Here is a 19,047-nt window from a genome sequence, read left to right as displayed (position 1 = left end):
TATCAGCAAACTCTTTTCTTACTCAAGCCTAAAAATTAAGCAAAGTGTTTTAACTAAGACTGCAATTGACTAGGGCTGGGGTTGTAGCTCAATGGTGGAGCACTTGCCTAGCATGTGTGAGGCACTAGGTTTGATCCTCAGCACCACATAAAAATAAATAAAGGTACCGTGTCCATCTACAACTAAAAAGAATATTAAAAAAAAAAAAAAAAAAAAAAAAAAAGAATACAACTGGCCAAGTAAGTAACAAATGCCTGTAATCCCAGCTACTTGGGAGGCTGAGGCAGGCGGATCACAAGTTTGAGGCTAGCTTCAGCTATTTAGCTTTAGCAAGACCCTGTTTCAAAATTGAGAATAAATAAATAAAAAGGGCTGGGGATGTAGCTCAGTGGCAAAGCACCACTATGTTTAATCCCCAGTATCAAAAAAAAAAAAAAAAGAACCCAACTCTTTCAAAGTACTTCTTAACTGCTTAAAACAACACTGCCTAAACTGTACAAAGCCTAAATCAAGATTTTTTTTTTTTACTGGTAGAAGCAGATGAACCTAAAAGCTCATTAAGTGTTGGAATTAATTACCAAAGCCATTTAAATAGCACTCCTGGTGGACTGAAGACTAGGTACCTAAACTTTAGAAATCTGTTCATCTGGGGATTAGCTGAGGCAGATAGCACAAATGGGTGTTCCTCATCCTCACTCCAGCTGAGCAAAGAACCCAACGTGAGATTTAATACTCCTTCCCAGATATCCAATGATATTTGGTAAGAGATTTTGTAGTTGAGTGAAAAGGTGAGTCAAGGTCTGTCCTGGTTTTACCACAACTTGCTTTGTGACTGTGGCACATCCATGTTTGGGGCCTCAATTTCCCCCTCTGTACAAGAAGAGGCTAAGGATTCTTTAACCTCTACATTGGCGATAATCACAAGACAGAAAAATGACTTTCCTTCCTACACTCATCAGCAAAGCTATTTAGAGGGCAGCGGGCAGAGGGGAAACCTATTTAAGGTAATGCCACACACTTGGGCACTAAGCAGATTTCTTGGTGTTCTGCCTACCCCAGGTTCTTTGCTACTGTTGAAGGAATTCCTTTTTGCCAAACTTAATAGTTGCTAAGAATATACACAGTAGGCTTAACCGCGATGCCTTGAACTTAGCAGACCAGAGAATAAACTTGTTCTTTGGGGTTTTTTGTTTGTTTGTTTGTTTTTTACCAGAGATTGAACTCAGGGGCACTCAACCACTGAGCCACATCCCTAGCCCTATTTTGAATTTTATTTAGAGACAGGGTCTCACTGAATTGTTTAGCAGATGCTTCATAAATATTAAGCATTTTGGTTTTTTGTCTTCTTCTTTGGGGGGTGGAGATAAAAACATTCCTGAATTCCAACTGTCAAAGAGACAGTGATGAAATTATTGCTCTAGGTATTTCAGATGGAAGGATTAAAGGCTTTTTGGGGCAAGATTATTAAAACTAGTTTTTCCTGCTTGTCCATCGAGTCTTTTTTTAAGCTTGAAAACATATTTAGCAACTTGAGAAGAGTATTTCAGAAACTAAGCTTCCTCCCTAGAAACAGCTAGATTAACACAAGACTTAACGGCTAGTGTCTTCAGTCTCACCTCAATTCCAGCTCTACGGCTTGCTGGCTGCGCTCCTTTGCTGTCCTTGGTCTCCAACTGGTTCATAGCAATGGACAGCCTCTCTCACCCAGGGCTCTGGTGGGAAGATAATGTATCTCAAGTGCTTGGCTCACAGGAAGCACTCATCTTAGCACCCAGTGAGATGTGGCTTCCTACCCTGCTAGCACCTTAACAAAGGAGAACAGGATGGGTTGGGGTATAAGGACAGTTTCTTCTTTGACCAGAGAATAAACTTGTTCTTTGGGGTTTTTTATTTGTTTGATTTTTTACCAGAGATTGAACTCAGGAGCACTCAACCACTGAGCCACATCCCTAGCCCTATTTTGAATTTTATTTAGAGACAGGGTCTCACTGGGTTGTTTAGCACCTCCAATTGCTGAGGCTGGCTTTGAACTCACAATCCTCCTGCCCCAGTCTGCTGAGCCGCTGGGATTATAGGTTTGTACCAACGCACCCGGAAAATAAATTTATTCTGGAGAATCAAATCAGTGAAAGGTACTGAGGCTCTGAAATTCAGCACTTACTGATAAAAGGTCCAAAAGGTCCATCAAGTTATATAGTTCTTTCACTCTACCTTCTCTTCTATGCACAGATAACACATTTACCAAAAATTTCTTAAGATCCAGCAGAAATGATCCTCCTTCTACAACTTCTTCATTTTCCCTCTAAACTAAAATTCTACTTTTTACAGCTTTTGATTACTCTTTCCTAGACTAGTGGCTTATGTGTATGTACAATATTTACAAGATTTCTGAAAGCAAGAACCACATCTCATCTCTATATTCCCTCGAGGCTAGTCCAGGGCCTCTTACATAGCAGATTCTGAACAAGTTATGAAGGAAAGAGTTATTGCTTATTGAATGCAGAGTTCCTGTCTGAAATGAAAAGGTTTTGGAATAGCAGTGGTGATTGCCAAAATAATGTGATGTATAATGCTGCTGACTTGTATGTCTAAAAATGCTTAATTTTCTGTTACAAATAAGTAAATATTTATATAATACTGTTGGCAGCTCAATAACTCCAGAAAGAGCACTTCAACTTGAAATAACAAATCTTCAATAAAAGACCTTCTCTGGATATCTTCCATGAGTAAGTGCTTAACAGATATCTGCTACATAAGTCTATGAATAATGTCAAATTTGAGAAAAAGTTTATCAAATTGATAACAGCATATTGTGTATGAAATGGATGCAGGCTTACATTTTTTTTTTAATATCAAAGAGGCTTTCGTAAACTTTATTTGGCTTTCAATTAAAACAGAGATTTCTAATTCAACAAGAACACAACAATTATAGCAATTATCACACAGTATTAGCTCAAAGAATTTCAAAGTCTTTAGTCTTCAAGTTGCAGGTAACAACAATTCAGTTTGATTCCCTCCTTCACTGTGGAATTCTAAGAACCTGTCTGGTTCACTTAATCATCTTACTGGGGATGGTCCTTTCCTGCCATCCACTCAAATCCAGAATTCCTGATTTGTGGCACACAATATCTCAGTCACCTACAGAAGCATCTGGAAATTAGAAATTTTATCCAGCATCAGGGATAAAAAAAAACTTCTTTTAAAAGATGTAATGAATCCTGGTGTTCACCACTAAAAAGATACTCAAGTATAAAAATGTGCAATCTGTGCTTCTTTTTAAAATAAAATCTTTTAAGGTTCAAAGAAAAAAATTCCTACCCTGACACAACAGCCACATAAGGAGCTGAAAGACCTGCTGTTTCCATTACAGACAACATGAGACTTTTAAACCACACCACTGAATGAAAGAAAATGGTGAGGCTTTCTAAACAGTACTCCTCAGCCCAGATGTGGAGACAGGCACAGCCCTCCATCCTCAACTGTATTCCCACCACCTTTGCAAAGGCCACTGAACATGTCTCTTAAATGCTGGATTTCAGCTCTTCATCATTCTGCTGTGAGAATCCCTTCTCTTTAAATTCTTTGTCACAGTCTGGGGAAATACTCTGGCCTTCTGTGGTATTGACAGCATCTGAGTCCAATCTTCTTCTTTTCTTCAGTTGGTGCAAATGGGATTTGGATTTTATATGTGCTAATAAGACAAAACCAAACGAACAAAAGCCTCATTAGGACATTTTAGAATTAATCCTAAAAGCAATTCAATTACATAATTTTTATTTTTAATAATAAATAACAGGATTGACAAACTAGTATACCTGCTTAGCATTTTTTAAAGGAAAAATAATTTATATGGCCAGCTAGCTTACCAAGTCAGAAAGAACTTCCATGTATCAAGTGCTAGGTGCATCATATCACTAACCCTCACAACAATATTGCTTTTTAAAATTTTATTTTATTATTTTTGGGGATACTAGAGATTGAACCCAGGAGCACTTTACCACTGAGCTACAACCCTGGTCCTTTTTATTTTGTCTCAATAAGTTGCCAAGAGTGACCTTGAACTTGGGAACCTCCTGCCTTAGCCTCCCAAGTCACCAGGATTACAGCAACCTTGCCCAGCTCTTGTGCTCATTTCACATAGAGGGAAACTGAAGTTCAGAGAGGTCTCACACTGTGTCCAAAGTCACACAGCAGGTAAACTCTTTTGCTAGACCTCATTTTCCAGAATCAGATCTCTATGGTATGGGGCTTCCTGTTACAAATACATTTCAACTCACAAGGCTAGAAATCCAAATCTTTGTCTATGCCTCACGCTGTATCACCAAACATATCAGGTGCCTCTCTCCCACTCCTGCCCAGCTCTCACACATTGTCCCTCTTGGTCTGATATCCCTAGTCCTGGATCAAATAAGCCATTTGAAGGACTAACCCACAAGGCTTCCATTCTGTGAGCATACAATGCTCCAGAGAGATAGTAAGGGGTGCTGTCTCTGACCACCTCTTCTTTGAGTCCAGCAGTGAAGCTGAGCACACACTGTGGTATGATTCTATTGCTGACCTCTCTGACTAAACTCATATAGTCTCATTTTTCCTATCCTGTTTTTCTTCAAGGAAATGTCTCCTGGAAATGCCTAAAGTGAGGGACGACTTGATAAATTTATTTTATGCATAAAACATTATCCTTAAGGGCTTAGAAGCATGCATAAGTAAGAAAGAGGTTAGAAGTCAAAGAACAGTTTTTTGGGGGAGAAAAGTCAGCTTTGTTCTCCAGCTAGAGCCTAAGGCTAAATCTGGGCTCTGGACTGGCTCTCCATGGCAGCAGGAGATGGGAGCAAGGACTTGACAGATGGCACTATAGAAGGGCTTACACAGCTAAGCTCACAAAGGCTCACAAATGTTGCTTCTCTGAGGCTCCCCCTGAATGACATTCGACAAATCGAACCACTAAGTTTCCTTTATGAAACAATCAGACACTCTCTTTCCCTTCCCCTTTCATCATTATAAACCAACGACAATCAAGGCTTCTTCTGCTGGCTAGGCAATCACAGCCATCCCCAGTCTCTGACAATGGAGTTCATTTTGCCAGTTACCAGTTAATAGACCTAATCATTCTATTGGTTGATATGAGGAGAAAAATCTACTTCTCTAAGAATCTAAGCAAAGCAGTATTCTGAACAGAAGGATTCCAGCCACTGGGTAAACTATAAGCCCCACTGTGCCTAAAAGAAGCTAGCCTTACATGTTTCTAGATTCAAAGCTTGGGGATGAACCCCTAAGCTTTGACTAGATGACTACAGAAATTCACAGGAGAGTGATATGGAGGTGGAAGGTGATTATGGTGGGGCAAATCTAAGTTCTAAAGCAGAGATGCAGAGCCTTAGGGCAGGTAGCCTGGGGGTGGTGGTGTGCACTACCTTCTTCCTTCTTTATACACACTGTTAGTTTCTGTTCCATCTTTCATCACAGTTGAGCCATTCCCACTAGCTCAACAAATTACCTTGAAAAGTACTGAAGAGATAACTATTTCTGAGGAATGTGCTCCAGAGAAGTAACTGCACTTCTGCTCCCTCCTAGCTATGCTTCTGCTTCTTCAGGTTCCTGGATGAGGTGACTTGATTCCCTTACAATCATGTCACCCCCACTGAGTTCTAAACATGAAAGGCCAAGAAATTTCTCTCAGGCAGGATTTTGAAGTCAAAGGAGCTCTAGAAAGTGAACTGCAGACCTCTGAGTAGAAATTACCTATTCCAGCTAGAGCTGGAGGGTGTAAAATATTCCTTTACATTTCAGAATGCAGAGACAACTCCCCAGATTGGGAAAGCTTCCAAGGAATTTTAAGCACAGGCTCTTAGAGGAATCTGGCTTTCCCTTTACAAATAAGCAGACTCCAGCATTCAACCTATCAAAGACCTTAAATTTTAAGGAAGGCAAGGTAACCCACCCTTACATATTTCTCCATGCCTTTCCCACACTCTACCTGCCCATTCACGGTCCCCAATGATGATTCGATCACAGAGATCACACATATGGTAACTTCTCTTGTTCTCAGTTTCATTGAATGGCATTTTCATTGGAGCAACTGCAGGCTTGTGACCCTAAAAACAAGGAGGCAGAGAAGGGGAGAACAATCAATTCAGAGATTTGGGTATAGTTCTCTGATATTAAGGGAATGGGATTTTCCCAAGTTTCCTTTTTTCACATCCAGTGGAGCAGATAGGCTGTGAACAAATTTTATCAACAGCCTTTCTATTTTTTGATACAGGGGATTGAACCCAGGGGTGCTTAACCATTGACTCACATCCCCAGCCCTTTTTATTTTTAATTTTGAGTCAGGGTCTTGCTAAATTTCTTAGGGCCTCACTAAGAGGGTGGCTTTGAACTTGCAATCTTCCTGCCTCAGCCTCCTGAGCTGCTGGGATTATGGGTGTGCGCCACCATGCCCACCTAGCAATAACCTTTCTAAATGTGAAAGTAGAAACACAATGACCAGGGATCTAAAAGCAGCCAACCCTATCTGCTTTATTCCCTGAAAAAAGAGGTGTGTTCCCCAACATAGTAACAAAAATATCCGTGAAGGAAAATTATAATAAACTGTTCCATGATTAATAATCACCTGAATAAAACTTTGCACTATATCAAGAGCAGGTTCCAGAACAGATTCCTTCCACTTTGAGATATCAGACACCTCTAGGCCATATACTGGAGGGACACTGGGACCAGGTCCTAAAGATGACAAAGAAAAGTTGTGAGAGGTCATCCTCCAAGACCCAATCCATTCTGTTCTAGGACTCTACAACCCTCAAGAGTAACACACATTCTGTCCATACTACTCATCCTTATAAATATTAACCACAATCCAAGAAAGACCTATAAGGTTGGTGTTTTTATTTTGTTTTATTGTTTTATGTACTGGAGATTGAACCCAGGAGTGCTTTACCACTAAGCTACATCCCCAACACTTTTTATTTTTATTTTTTTAATTTTGAGACAGGGTCTCATTAAGTTTTTGAAACTGGTCTCAAACTTGTAATCCCCTGCCTCAGCCTCCCAAGTCACTAGGATTACAGGTGTGCCATACCTGGCAAGATCTTGAAAGTTAACTAGTCTGCAGCTAGTAAGACTGGTTACACATCCAGAGACTCAGGTGCAGAATCTAGCTAATCAGTAAAGAAATCAAAATGGAGTAACAGCTCTAGTGAACACTGTATGGGCTACAACATAAAGACAGCACACAATAGAAGGAAATAAAGAGCTTTACATGTCTGAGTTCCATGTCATCTTACAATTATGGCACTCTGTGGCAAGGGAGTTCTCAGCTTTCTTTGGGAGCAGACATTAGTCTCAGGGAAGACATATCCCTCTAGTAGCCTAGCATTCATGAAAATCCTTGATAGCATGCTGATGACCATGGACTGGGAACAATAGTATGAGCCAGGAAGCTGCAGAATCTGGGAACTACAAACATGTCCTGGAATTAATCTAGATTACTCCCTTCTTTTAAGAGCCTATTCTAGAGGAGTATTCAAGAAATTCCCACTGGTAAATACTTCTGAATGGAGATGTGGCTGAAGATAGCAAGGAGTACAGATGCAGGCATTTCACCCAAGACCCATCCATGTAGCAGGACTTTAGTCTCTGTTTGCTGGTAGCTTCCTCAGTCTACAGACAAACTAAATTGCTTTCTGCAGGTAGGTGAAGTCAGTTGACTAAAGGCAAAGAGCATCACCCCAAGGACAAAAAACATCAAAGGCATCAGAATGCCAACGTCTGGCAGGTGCTGGCCTTTTGATTGTGCCAACCACAAATAAGATTCTTTACAAACTAGACTGGGCTGCACCTGCCACCACACGGAAAGGTGAGACTGGGAGGGTGCAGGCGGCACCCACAGTACACCTGGCCTTGGCTAAGCTTTGCACCTGTTTCCAGGCCACTCTACATTTTCCTTTCTCCTCTAAGTCCTTTGTTGGGCTTCTGTGCCCTGTCTAAGCACCTTTCAACAAGTTCTCGGCTCCCAGCTGCTATTTCTGGCTTGGGTCCAAGGCCAAGCTGGGGTGGGGAAGTCCCTCTGGCTCCTTGCCAGAACCATATCCCAGCAGACCAACCCTGACCAATCACACGTGGGTCCTGACTTACAGAGCAGCTGTGCCTTTCACTCTAGCACCAGGACTGTGCTGGCACATACACGAATGAGGAACAGGCATATGACACACTGGGCTATCAACCCCTCCCCTCAGGGATAGGGGAGTGACTCTGGCTTTACCACAGGAGGAAGTTCCAAATTATTACAAACAAGCCTTTTGTTACTCTTATTGTCAGACTTGGGAAGAGAAACTGCACTTGAAATTTGCAGTACTAAACTTAAACTTTAAATGACACAAAGACTTCCCCTCTATCATGACATGCAGGTAAAGAAGGATATGTAGAAGACTGCAATCCAGTGGTCTACAACATGGATCAAGGTGTTTTATGTGTTCACAGAATACACACTAAGGAGTAGGGGTGAAGGTTTCAGTGGGCCTTTCCTGTAACTGAAAGCAAAAGTCTACTGGCAAACAGTAAATAAAGGATGAATCAATAGTATATTTAAAAAGTATCCACAGATAAAAATGGAGTTTCACTTAAATTAATCTCCTTTTAGCTCAAAAGTACACAATTTCTTACCAAGGTCCAATACTAATATTGTCTAGCTAACAGTATAACTAAAAGAAACAAGAGTGTAGATTTTAAAGTCAGTCCTGCATTCAATATCTACTACTAGAGGATTTGAGGCAAATTATTTAACTTCTTCAGGACTTCATTTTCTCATCTGTAAAAACCCCTACCTTTGAAAGTTCAATAATACATGTACATCACCAAGTTCAGTGCCAAAGACACAGTATAGAGTCAATGAATGAGAATTTTCTCCCTCTTAATTTAAGAGTTCTGCTCTACTAAAGTTTCAATTGAAACATCTTAAGCACCATGTCTGACTATAAAGAAGAGGCTGGAATAAGTGCTGAAGGTTTTGTCCCCACCCCATACTAGAGATTGAATCCAAGAAGACTTCACCATTGAACTATATCCTCAGCCCTTTTAAAAACAGTTTTTTTGGGTTTGTTTTTTTTTTTTTTTTTTTGAGACAGGTCTTGCTAAGCTGCCAAGGCTGCTTCAAACTTGCAATCCTCTTGCATCAGTCTCCTGAGTAGCTGGATCATTGGTGAGCATCACCACACCCAGCAAGGTTTATCATAATCATCTGGCCCAAGAACCATTTTAATTAGGAAAGCTCTTAACAGAATTCTGATTGCTCTTCAGGTGCAAAACTAAAGCTAAAATCAGCACCAAACACCAACTCTGCCAAAGAAGTTGCTGTCTTATACCTATTTGCAGCCAGTACCATATGGTGAAGGGATAAAGAATACTCCTCAATGGAAACATATTATTTTTTTCCTGAGGTGTCACAAAAAAATATCCCTGAACAGTCATTTATGTAATACATACTCTCCTAGGTCAGGTCCCAAATCTTAGAACAGATCTGACACTAAATTTCACTTTCTGGGTGCTCAAAGTATACATATATTCTATTAAAAATGTGGGCCCAGAGAATAAAGTTAAACATGAGACTTACTGCTCAAAAACCGGTTTTTAACCCATCGGTTTTGCTTCCGGGCATATCTCTTAGTTACTTGTTTCAGAGCCTCAATACCTGAAAGATATGGTAGGTACAGAAACGTTTAGGTAAGTATATCTTTCCCCACCAAAAGGCAGGCCCTCCCAGCCCAGCAGCAGAGAAAATCAGCACAAAGTTAGCTTTGAAGTATGATAATCTCAATTCTGAGCTGAAGGTAATTTGGGACTCTTCTAGCCTCAGCTCTTGCTCAGACCATACCAGCAGGGTATTCTGTCACCCAAGGATGTCCAAGACTAGTTAGATGGAGGAATTCACACCTTTCTTTAGAAGCTGGTTACTAGTCTCTGGTGTGCATTTTCCCTCAGTGATCAGGTACTCGTGAAATTCCTTGAAGCCAATTGATTGGAAGATACCATGTTGATAGTCCTGGCTGGGAACAGGAGAGCATCAGCAGATGAGCCATTGCCTCTGAAAGCTAGCAGGGGCCTTGGAGATGATCTAATTGAGCCATTTCATTTCAGACAGCCATTTCATTTCATTTCATAGGAAATTGAGATCCTGAATAGTTCCTGACACTGAAATTCTCCCTTCCCCTCCCCACTATCTCCCAAATTACTTCCTTGTATAGTAACTCCTTTGAATGTCTGAAAGATGAGAAAATTGCAATTGTAACAAGTACACCAAACCTCCTTTCAAAAAAACTTGCCAATGCCAAGGACAAAGGCTAAGAAACAAGTAGATCCAAAACCAGTATTACATCTATGGTCTTTCAACCATAGACAAGGGATGGAGAGTAAATCAGAGTAATAGCTAAATCCTCACCAATTTTCTGAAATGTTCTTCTGATTATAGCGTCTGTGAAAATCTCTTAGTTCCTCCACGAGCCCAGCAGTAAGCATGTCATCCACTCTCTTATCCAAGCGCTCATCTAGAACTTGAATCAAATTAGCCCATGAACCAGCAACACATTGCAGGTACCTACTGTACGCTTACATGATGAATGAATAGGCTGTTATGAAGAAGAAAATGTGTTCAAATGGAAGAAAGAATTCAGACTTCAAAGATTTTATAATAATTCATGTAATATTTACTCATACTTCAACAACTAAAATAGCCAGAATGAATCACATATCTTCTCATTATATAAACCCAAAGTATAAAATTATAGATATTATGAAGGATAAATATTATTGTATGAAATTTATATTCATTTTTTTAGAGGCAGGCAGCTGAGGGTCCCCTGGTTTATCTTTATTAATTTTGGTCATTGTATTTGCTCATCTAACTTCATATTACTTTCCATTAAGAACCTCCCAGATGACTAGAGAATATCATCCTAAGTAAATAAACCAATCCCAAATAAACAAAGGCTGAATGTTTTCTCTGACATGCAAATGCTAATTTCACAATAAGAGGAGTGAGGGGAGAATAAAAGTACTTTGGATTAGTAAGGGGAGATGAAGGGAAGGGAAGCAGAATGGAAACAGAAAAGACAATAGACTGAATCAGACATTACTATCCTATGTGCATATATGATTACATGATGAATATAATTCTACAACATGTATAAGCAGAAGAATGAGAAGTCAAAATACAAAATATATTCCACTATCATGTATAACTAATTAGAACAAATTTTTAAAATATTTTTTAAAAATTAAAAAAAAATTAAAAAAAGGAATCCCCCAGATAACACTCTGGATAAGAATGCAGAACTTTAATACAAAATCATCCTAGGTATATCTTGAACTGAGACAGATAAAGGAGCAAGGAGTGAGAGGTCATAATCATTCAGATATGGTAGCCAATAACAGGTTTATTATGAATCAAATACTATTATTTTATGATGAATTATAGCATAGGCTTTTATTTACAAAAATGTCATTATTAAAAATTATCTTTTTCTATCAAAACTGAGAATAATTTAACAACAAATTTTCACCATTTCAGTTATGCTCTTCTAAATCTCTATCATTGCTAGATCTTGGCTTGTAATAATAATAACCTTTCTTCTTCCTAAAAAGTTTTCATTTATTGAGGACTTACCATGTGTACCAAGGCACATTCTGGGAACTTTGTATGTACTTTACTTATATACTCACTTATTTTGCAGTGTTGGGGACCAAACAAGCACCCTACCACTGAGCTATGCCCTCCCACAACTTTATATGTATTAATTCATATAATCCTCAATGGTGCTATAAGATATAAATATCTCCATTTTATAAGAGAACTGGGGCTCAGAAAGGTAAACCAACTTGTCTTAAAAACTCACATAGGTAGAAGGTGACAGAGCAAGAATCTGAAATGAGACAGTGTGCCTCACAGCCTGTGCTATTAATTACTATGTAACACTACCTATCCACATAATAATCTCATCTTCTGAGTCCTAGCTCATCAGCTACCTTTACAAATTGATCCCTGACTTCCCCTAGAAGAATGCTCATCATCCCTCCTCTGTGGTTCCACAGCACTCTTGAGTGTCTCTCTTATTCATCTCTGAAACCCAAGTACTATACAGAATATTTGGGTACACGGCACTTCACTGATGCTTACTGAATGTTTGCTGGATGAATAAGCTACTACAATCACAGGGCATTATTATACTTTAGCAAGAAAAACACATCAGGCAAGCTAACTATCATATTATCCATTTTTTTAGGCCTACTACTTCTAGAATAATTAGAATTCCAGTCTCCAGTCAACCCTGAGGTCAGACCTTCTTCCAGAGGAAGCCTTCCTTCTCTTTCTCCTTTGGACCTTCCCTGGTTGGCAGTTTATTTCCTCCTCCACCCATCCCCTCCTTTCTCACACTGGCATCTTATCCTAGTACCAATGCTGCCCTTTCCTGCCTTTGTAAACAAACAATTAAAAGAAGGGCATTGCATCTAAGTCAATGAGTTCAATCCCAGCACACATTAATAATGATAATAAACTTAATGGCTAACACTAGTTTAGTGCTTATTATGAGCCATTCGTAGTTCCAAGCATTTTACATACAATACAGTAACTTAGTTCTACTTCAGATAGTCTCTAGGACAAAGGGTTTTACCTGTTTGGTCAGCATAAAGCCAAAGGATGCAAGGGTTAGGAAACTTCAGAGGACCTCCAAGAGGACCACCACCTTCCTCTGCATGTTGCCGATGAAGAAATTCACTATGAGAGATTCCTGTTTCTTCAAACACTTGCAAGCTCCTAAAGTTGTTTCAAAGGAGATGAGGGAACCCATAAGAACAATTAGGAAATATTCATTCTCAAGTGAAACAAGGAGAAAACCTGTTTCATTTGCACTGCATAAGTCCCCCAAAACAAGGTCCAAAGTTACTCTATTCCTATAGCTATGTGGAAAGAATTCTAAAGAAAATTCTAGGTAAATGAGAAATAATACTATTCTTCTACACATGCATTCTAAAATCAGTAAATAGGTTCAGAAACTACAGGTTTCTTCTACATAAATAGAATAGGACTCACTCACTTTCATGTGAGCAGTAAAAGAGCTTATTTGGGACAGTTTGAACAAGCTAACAAGTCTGGTCTCGCTGGAGTGCCTTTCCCACAGTATTATAAAAGTATGCTGTATATCCAGCTCATCAACTTTCTTCTTAAATATGTCTAAAATTAATGAGGAATGCTTCTGGCTAATCCAGTACTCTATTAGCACAAAGATCATTGAAGAAATCCACTTCAGTCTGGATCTACTATATTATGCAGCACAGGTAACTGAACTCCCAAATCTAGACTCCACCACTCTGGGTGATTGCAATTTATCAGCTTGAAAGTGATCCTTCCCTTCCTGACCCAATTCCACTTCCTGAAACCCAAACACAAGAGTAAAGACCCCTTGTCTTTCAGTATTAATGGTCAAAGAGGATCTATAAGAGAAAAAAAAAAATGTAACAGAGGGCTGGAGAGGAGCTCAGTGGTAGAGCCTTTGTCTGGCATGCACAAGGCCCTGAGTTTAATCCCAGAACACATAAAAAAAGCAAAATGTAAAGAATACCAAAATTATCTAGAGTTTAGATTATAAACTCAACCCTAAAGAAAAATAAAAAGTCCTTCAGACAAGTGTAATGGAGCATGCCTATAATCCCAGCTACTCGGAGACTAAGGCAGAAGTACTGCAGATTCAAGTCCAGCCTGGGCAACTTAAACCATCTCAAAAAATTTTTAAAAAGGGTTAAGTGTGAAGCTAGCCCAGTGATAAAGCACTTTCTAGCATGTATGAGGGCTTGGGTCCAATCCCTTATTACTGCCAAAAAAACAACCAAACAAAAAAATCTGTCCTCCAATCCTCTCTAGAGGATAGACACTTATCTGGGCACAGTGGCACATACCTATAACTCTGGCAATCAGGAAGCTGAAGCAGGAAAATAGCAAGTCTGAGGCCAGCCTAGGCAACTCAGCAAAGCCCTATCTCAAAATAAAAAAAATTAAAAGGGCTTAGGGTGTAAGTCAGTGGCCAAGCACCCTGGGGTTAATCCCTTGTACCACAAAAAAATAAAAACAAAAATAAACAAAGGAGAGATTCTAGAACTCTTCTTGGAAATTAGTAACCCCTAATATGGCACAACTCTCATTTCATTACTTGTTTACAGGCAGCAAATATAGAGAGGTGATAAGAAAGAAAAAACTGATTAGCCAAGGAGAGAATAATAAAAATCAAACTCATGTCATAAAAGAATAAAAAAAGAATATAAAAATGAATGTTTACCTTTGTGTTACTGAATTTTATAAAAATTGAAAGATTTCTACTAAAATGCTTAAAATACAAATGTTTGGATACTGCAAAGTATAAACTTGATTAATCTAGAACATGGCATTCTTATCAGGGTGATACTGCTTTCAAAGGGGTAAATAAAGCCAAGAGCGGTGGCCCACACCTGTAATCCCAGCAGTTTGGGAGGCTGAGACAGGAGGATCACGAATTCAAAGCCAGCCCCAGCAAAGCGAGGTTCTAAGCAACTCAGTGAGACCCTATCTCTAAATAAAATACAAAATAGAGCTGGGAATGTGGATCAATGGTTGAATGCCCCCGAGTTGAATCCCTGGTACCAATTTTAAAAGGCAGTGGGGGAGGTAAATAAAACTTACAATGGTATGTGCCCCTCCGAAGGACAACCCTACCTGAAAAGACCTTATTATTTGTGCGTGTATGGTGTTGGGGTACTCTCAATTGAACCCAGGGATACTCTACCACCAAGGTATATCCCTAGTCCTTTTTAAAGTTGCCCTGGGATTGTAGGCATGCACCATCACACCCAGCTTCAAGACCTTATTCTTAGTATAAAGTTTCTTTCAGGTGGGAGGGGAGGAGTTTACAATTAGGAAAAAAAGTTCTAAAAAGGTTTCTGGGGGGGCAGAATAATGAAAAAGGGATTAAAAAACACTGATCTAGAAAAATCATTTGAGTGGAAAACTTTATAACCCCCATCATCACCAATACAATATTTAATCTGTATAACTACCCATATAGTATAGTAAGTCCTTCACTAGATGTTTCACTCTGTCAGATGTGGTAATCACTACCAACACTGCAGAAAAACAAAGCTAACAGATGAGGCTGCAATTCCAAATAACCTAAGAAAACATGACCTTATGAGTTCATTCACTACCTCTGTTCCCTGCAAAAGAAAGTCTCCATGTACAAAGGTGAGCTGAGCTATGAGACAGTTTATAAAATCCACCTCCCACTGGGAAAGCTGCTGGGGCAGAATTCAGCATTGCACAATCAATTATGAAACCCAAATCACAATGTAAACGGACTGCATGCCAGAAAAAATTTATATGAAAACTCTTATACAAGCAAAGATCAAATAGAAAATGAAGCAAGATTACATAGGCCCTAGGGGGAAATGATACTGTACTATGCATTTAAAATGTAACAACAAAGCAGGGTGCAAGTATTTATTGAGGGAGTTGGGCTGAGGCAAGAACTCAGGGCCTCCTAAACTGCTGAGCTGGAACAACACATCAATCTTCCCTAACTGCTATTACCAAGCCTCTCTGTCACCTAGGCAAACTGAATATCTTACTACCCTTCAACTCTAAAAGAATTCCAGGGCAGCAGGCCCAGTCTTTCTTACCTGGCCACTTTGCGCTTGTCATGTGGGTGTAACTTGGCAGCCATTTCTGGGTCTACCTGGCTTAGGCGTTTGTGGAGTACATAACCATCCTCCTTTTCAAGCTCCACTTTTCGGTCAACTACTTTCTCAGTGCCCATCTCTTGGGACTATTAAATGAAGGTTTAGAGTAAATTTAATCAACAATTCAATAAACATTGAGATAGCATAATGCCAGGCACTTTACTCAGTGTTAGGAATACAGAATAGAGATGAGTCAGATCTTACCTATGGTGAGAGAGATAGAGCATAAACCCAAAATTCCAATACGCTATGGTAAGTGCTGTGAGACCACAGCAAACAAAGAGGAAGGAGGGCTTACTGTGTAGGAAAATACTCATCTACCCTTGCTTTCTTGTCATAAGCACAAACAGGTACCAGAGCTACCACATCTATTTTAATATCCAGGAATCTAGCCCAAACAGCATACTAGAATTGCCATCACATTACCATATGTAAACTCTCACCCTACACAGTAGCATCTCCACAAGAAAGGTCAGTGTTAGACATCTCTCAGTCACAGATACTGTGTTGCCAGCCAGGAAATGCTGAAACAGACTAATGGACTGTTAACTTACATGGAGATGCTAATTAATCCACAGAAGAACATTTTTTCCCACCCACAGTCCTTGCCCTTAGGTCAGCCTTGAGGAGCACACTTCCAATATAAAGGTAGCATTTGCTTCAGAATATTAAGTAGGAAAATTACAGTTGTTGAGTACAAGAAATAAGCAAGAGTCAACTTTCTTCCCACTAAAACTAGCTGAGGAACTCATTTCCTCAGTGAGTTACAAGTGAACTAAACATACCTTGGTATTAACAAGAACTTTCCAGAGCAGAGACTCAATGTAATAATTGGTTCCTCCCACGACAATAGGAATTTTGTCTCGAGCAAATATATCTTCAATGTGAACATTAAGAAAGACATCACGATATTTAATATTAAGAAGAGAATCCTGCCAGGTGCAGTGCACACCTGTAATTCTAGTTACTGGGAGGCTGAGGCAGAAGGATTGTAAGTTCAAGACCAGCCTTGGCAACTTAGCAAAGACCTGTCTCAACACGAAAAATAAAAAGGACTGGGGATGTAGCTCAGTGGTTGAGTATACCTGAGTTCAATCCCCAGTACTGTTTGAAAAAAGAGAGAAGAGAGAGAGAGAGAGAGAGAGAAGTCTGACTCACTTGGTAAAGGGAGTATTAGCAAGAAAGCATATTTGTCTACAGAGGTAGAAACCAAAATGAATTGATACCAGCCTGGAACATTTCCTGTAAGTTCAGAATAATTTCCAATTAGCTCTGGAGGTACCTGCATAAACCAGATACAAATGTATGATGGTAATTCCTTCCAGTTCTCTTTCCTTCCACTTTATAGTGGAAGCTGCTCAGGAAGCCACCAAGGTGACATTCAGTGTGAGACTTTTGCCTTCTAAGAAAAAATATAACCTGGTTTCTGGTTTCTCTAAGCCATAGTTCTTAGCATGTTTTTACTATTATGTGGTAGCAATGAACATTTTAGCCACTCGAGACCTCACCAGATAAACTGAAACAAATAGACAGACATCAACCTTCAGATTCCAGTTCTTGGGGCAAGTTCTCAACACTGAACTTCAGGTTTCCCCTCTCTAAAATCCCCATGAGTTCTTATGAACATATATAATAATATACGTATATAAAGCTGCTACAATGCCTGAAAAATAGTAAGCAGTCAAATTATATTAGTCACTATTGTTTTTATATCCCTGCTACTTTGGATTCTTTTAAAAATTTCTGTTGAATAGATAATTATCTGCTTTAACAGATTCTGAGAATTATTATTATGAGAATAAATTATTCTGAAAATAATATAATAAAAAATAGACTTTTAGTATCCAGATAAGGAATCACGTACACATTGCTTCCCTTTGCCAGGCAATTGTGGGCACAGAAATAGATGATCTCTCTTTACAGAAGCCAACTAATTCTTAAAATGTTGGGGAGGCAAGGCACAGTAGCACACACCTAAAATCCCAGCAATTTGGGAGGATGAAGCAAAAGGACTGCAAGTTCAATACCAGCCTCAGCAACTTGGCAAGATCCCATCTCAAAAATAAAAAGGGCTGGGGGCATAGCTCAGTGGAAGAGGACACCTGGGTTCAATTTCTAGTAAAGGAAAAAAAGAGGGATGGGGAGAGGGAAAGAGAGGGGGAGGTGGGGAAAGAGAGAGACAGAGATAGACTGACAGGAAGACAAACAGATATTGGGGTGAGCTGGGATGGAGCGGGAAGAAAGATGTTATCAATCAAGGATCACAAAGAAAAAAACACTATTTATTTATTTTATTTATTTTTTTTTGCAGTGCTGGAGATCAAGTCCAGGGCCTCACACATGTTAGGAAAGCACTCTACCATCAAGCTATACCCCAACCCTTTATTTTTCTAAAAAGAAAAACAAATTCTCTATTCTCCCTTTAAATATAGGAAACATATAATTACAGAGTAAAGCCAGTGGCAGCAGTCCACACCTGTAATTCCAGCTACTCAAAAGGCTGAGGCAGGAGGATTAAAAGTTCAAGGCCAGCCTCAGCAACTTAGTGAGACCATGTCTCAAAAAATAAAAAGAGCTGGCGATATACCTCAATGGTAAAGCACCCCTGGGTTCAATCCCTAGTACTACTACTACTAACAACAACAACAACAACAAAAATAACGGAGTAAAATAAAACTTCAATTATATAATATATAAGGGAAAGGGAACAAAGAAAAGAAAGGGAGAAACTGATGAGACTCCAGAAGGGGAGAGAACAGAAAAGGAGGAAGGAGATGTAATTGAAAGTATTAGATAGGAAAAGGGCTAACTTGTCTGCCTAAGTCATGAAACTACTGTAATTTGGGCAAAACTCTTCTTTCAGGGCCTGGGAACATTCACCTGTCAAATTAAGAAGGCTGACTGAAGATAGAGGTAGAATACCTGCCTAGGACCTGTCTGGATCCCCAGCACATCAAAAAAGAAGATTGACCGAATGGAATATTACTCAGCAATAAAAGAGAATAAAATTATGGCATTTGCAGGTAAATGAATGGAGCTGGAGAAGATAATGCTAAGTGAAGTTAGCCAATCCCCCCTCTCAAAAAAAAAAACAAATGCCGAATGTTTTCTCTGGTATAAAGTGACTGACTCATAGTAGGGTAGGGAGGGGGAGCTTGGGAGGAATAGATAAACTCTAGATAGGGCAGAGGGGTGGGAGGGGCCGGGAGGGGGCAGGGGGTTAGCAATGATGGTGGAAGATGATGAACATCATTATCCAAAGTACATGTATGAAGACATGAATTGGTGTGAACA

At 39.5% G+C, this 19,047-nt stretch overlaps 1 protein-coding gene across 2 annotated transcripts in view; it reads right to left on the bottom strand.

Annotated features, from left to right (window-relative positions):
• Window positions 1-2,865: 2,865 nt before the first annotated feature.
• Window positions 2,866-19,047, bottom strand: part of Trit1 (tRNA isopentenyltransferase 1) — a 48,806-nt gene continuing 32,624 nt past the window's right edge. For both annotated transcript variants that reach the window (XM_076860670.2, XM_076860671.2), the window contains exons 3-11: window positions 16,539-16,637; window positions 15,694-15,839; window positions 12,663-12,805; window positions 10,433-10,544; window positions 9,928-10,040; window positions 9,608-9,685; window positions 6,614-6,723; window positions 5,978-6,095; window positions 2,866-3,691 (exon numbers count right to left, since the gene is read on the bottom strand). In XM_076860670.2, coding sequence (XP_076716785.2) covers window positions 3,522-3,691; window positions 5,978-6,095; window positions 6,614-6,723; window positions 9,608-9,685; window positions 9,928-10,040; window positions 10,433-10,544; window positions 12,663-12,805; window positions 15,694-15,839; window positions 16,539-16,637 — 1,089 coding nt within the window. In that variant the 3' untranslated portion in view covers window positions 2,866-3,521. The remainder of the gene's footprint in view (window positions 3,692-5,977; window positions 6,096-6,613; window positions 6,724-9,607; window positions 9,686-9,927; window positions 10,041-10,432; window positions 10,545-12,662; window positions 12,806-15,693; window positions 15,840-16,538; window positions 16,638-19,047) is intronic.

Source organism: Callospermophilus lateralis, chromosome 7, assembly GCF_048772815.1.
Source record: "Callospermophilus lateralis isolate mCalLat2 chromosome 7, mCalLat2.hap1, whole genome shotgun sequence".
NCBI classification, from domain to species: Eukaryota; Metazoa; Chordata; class Mammalia; order Rodentia; family Sciuridae; genus Callospermophilus; species Callospermophilus lateralis.
This window is presented reverse-complemented; position numbering and strand designations above follow the sequence as displayed.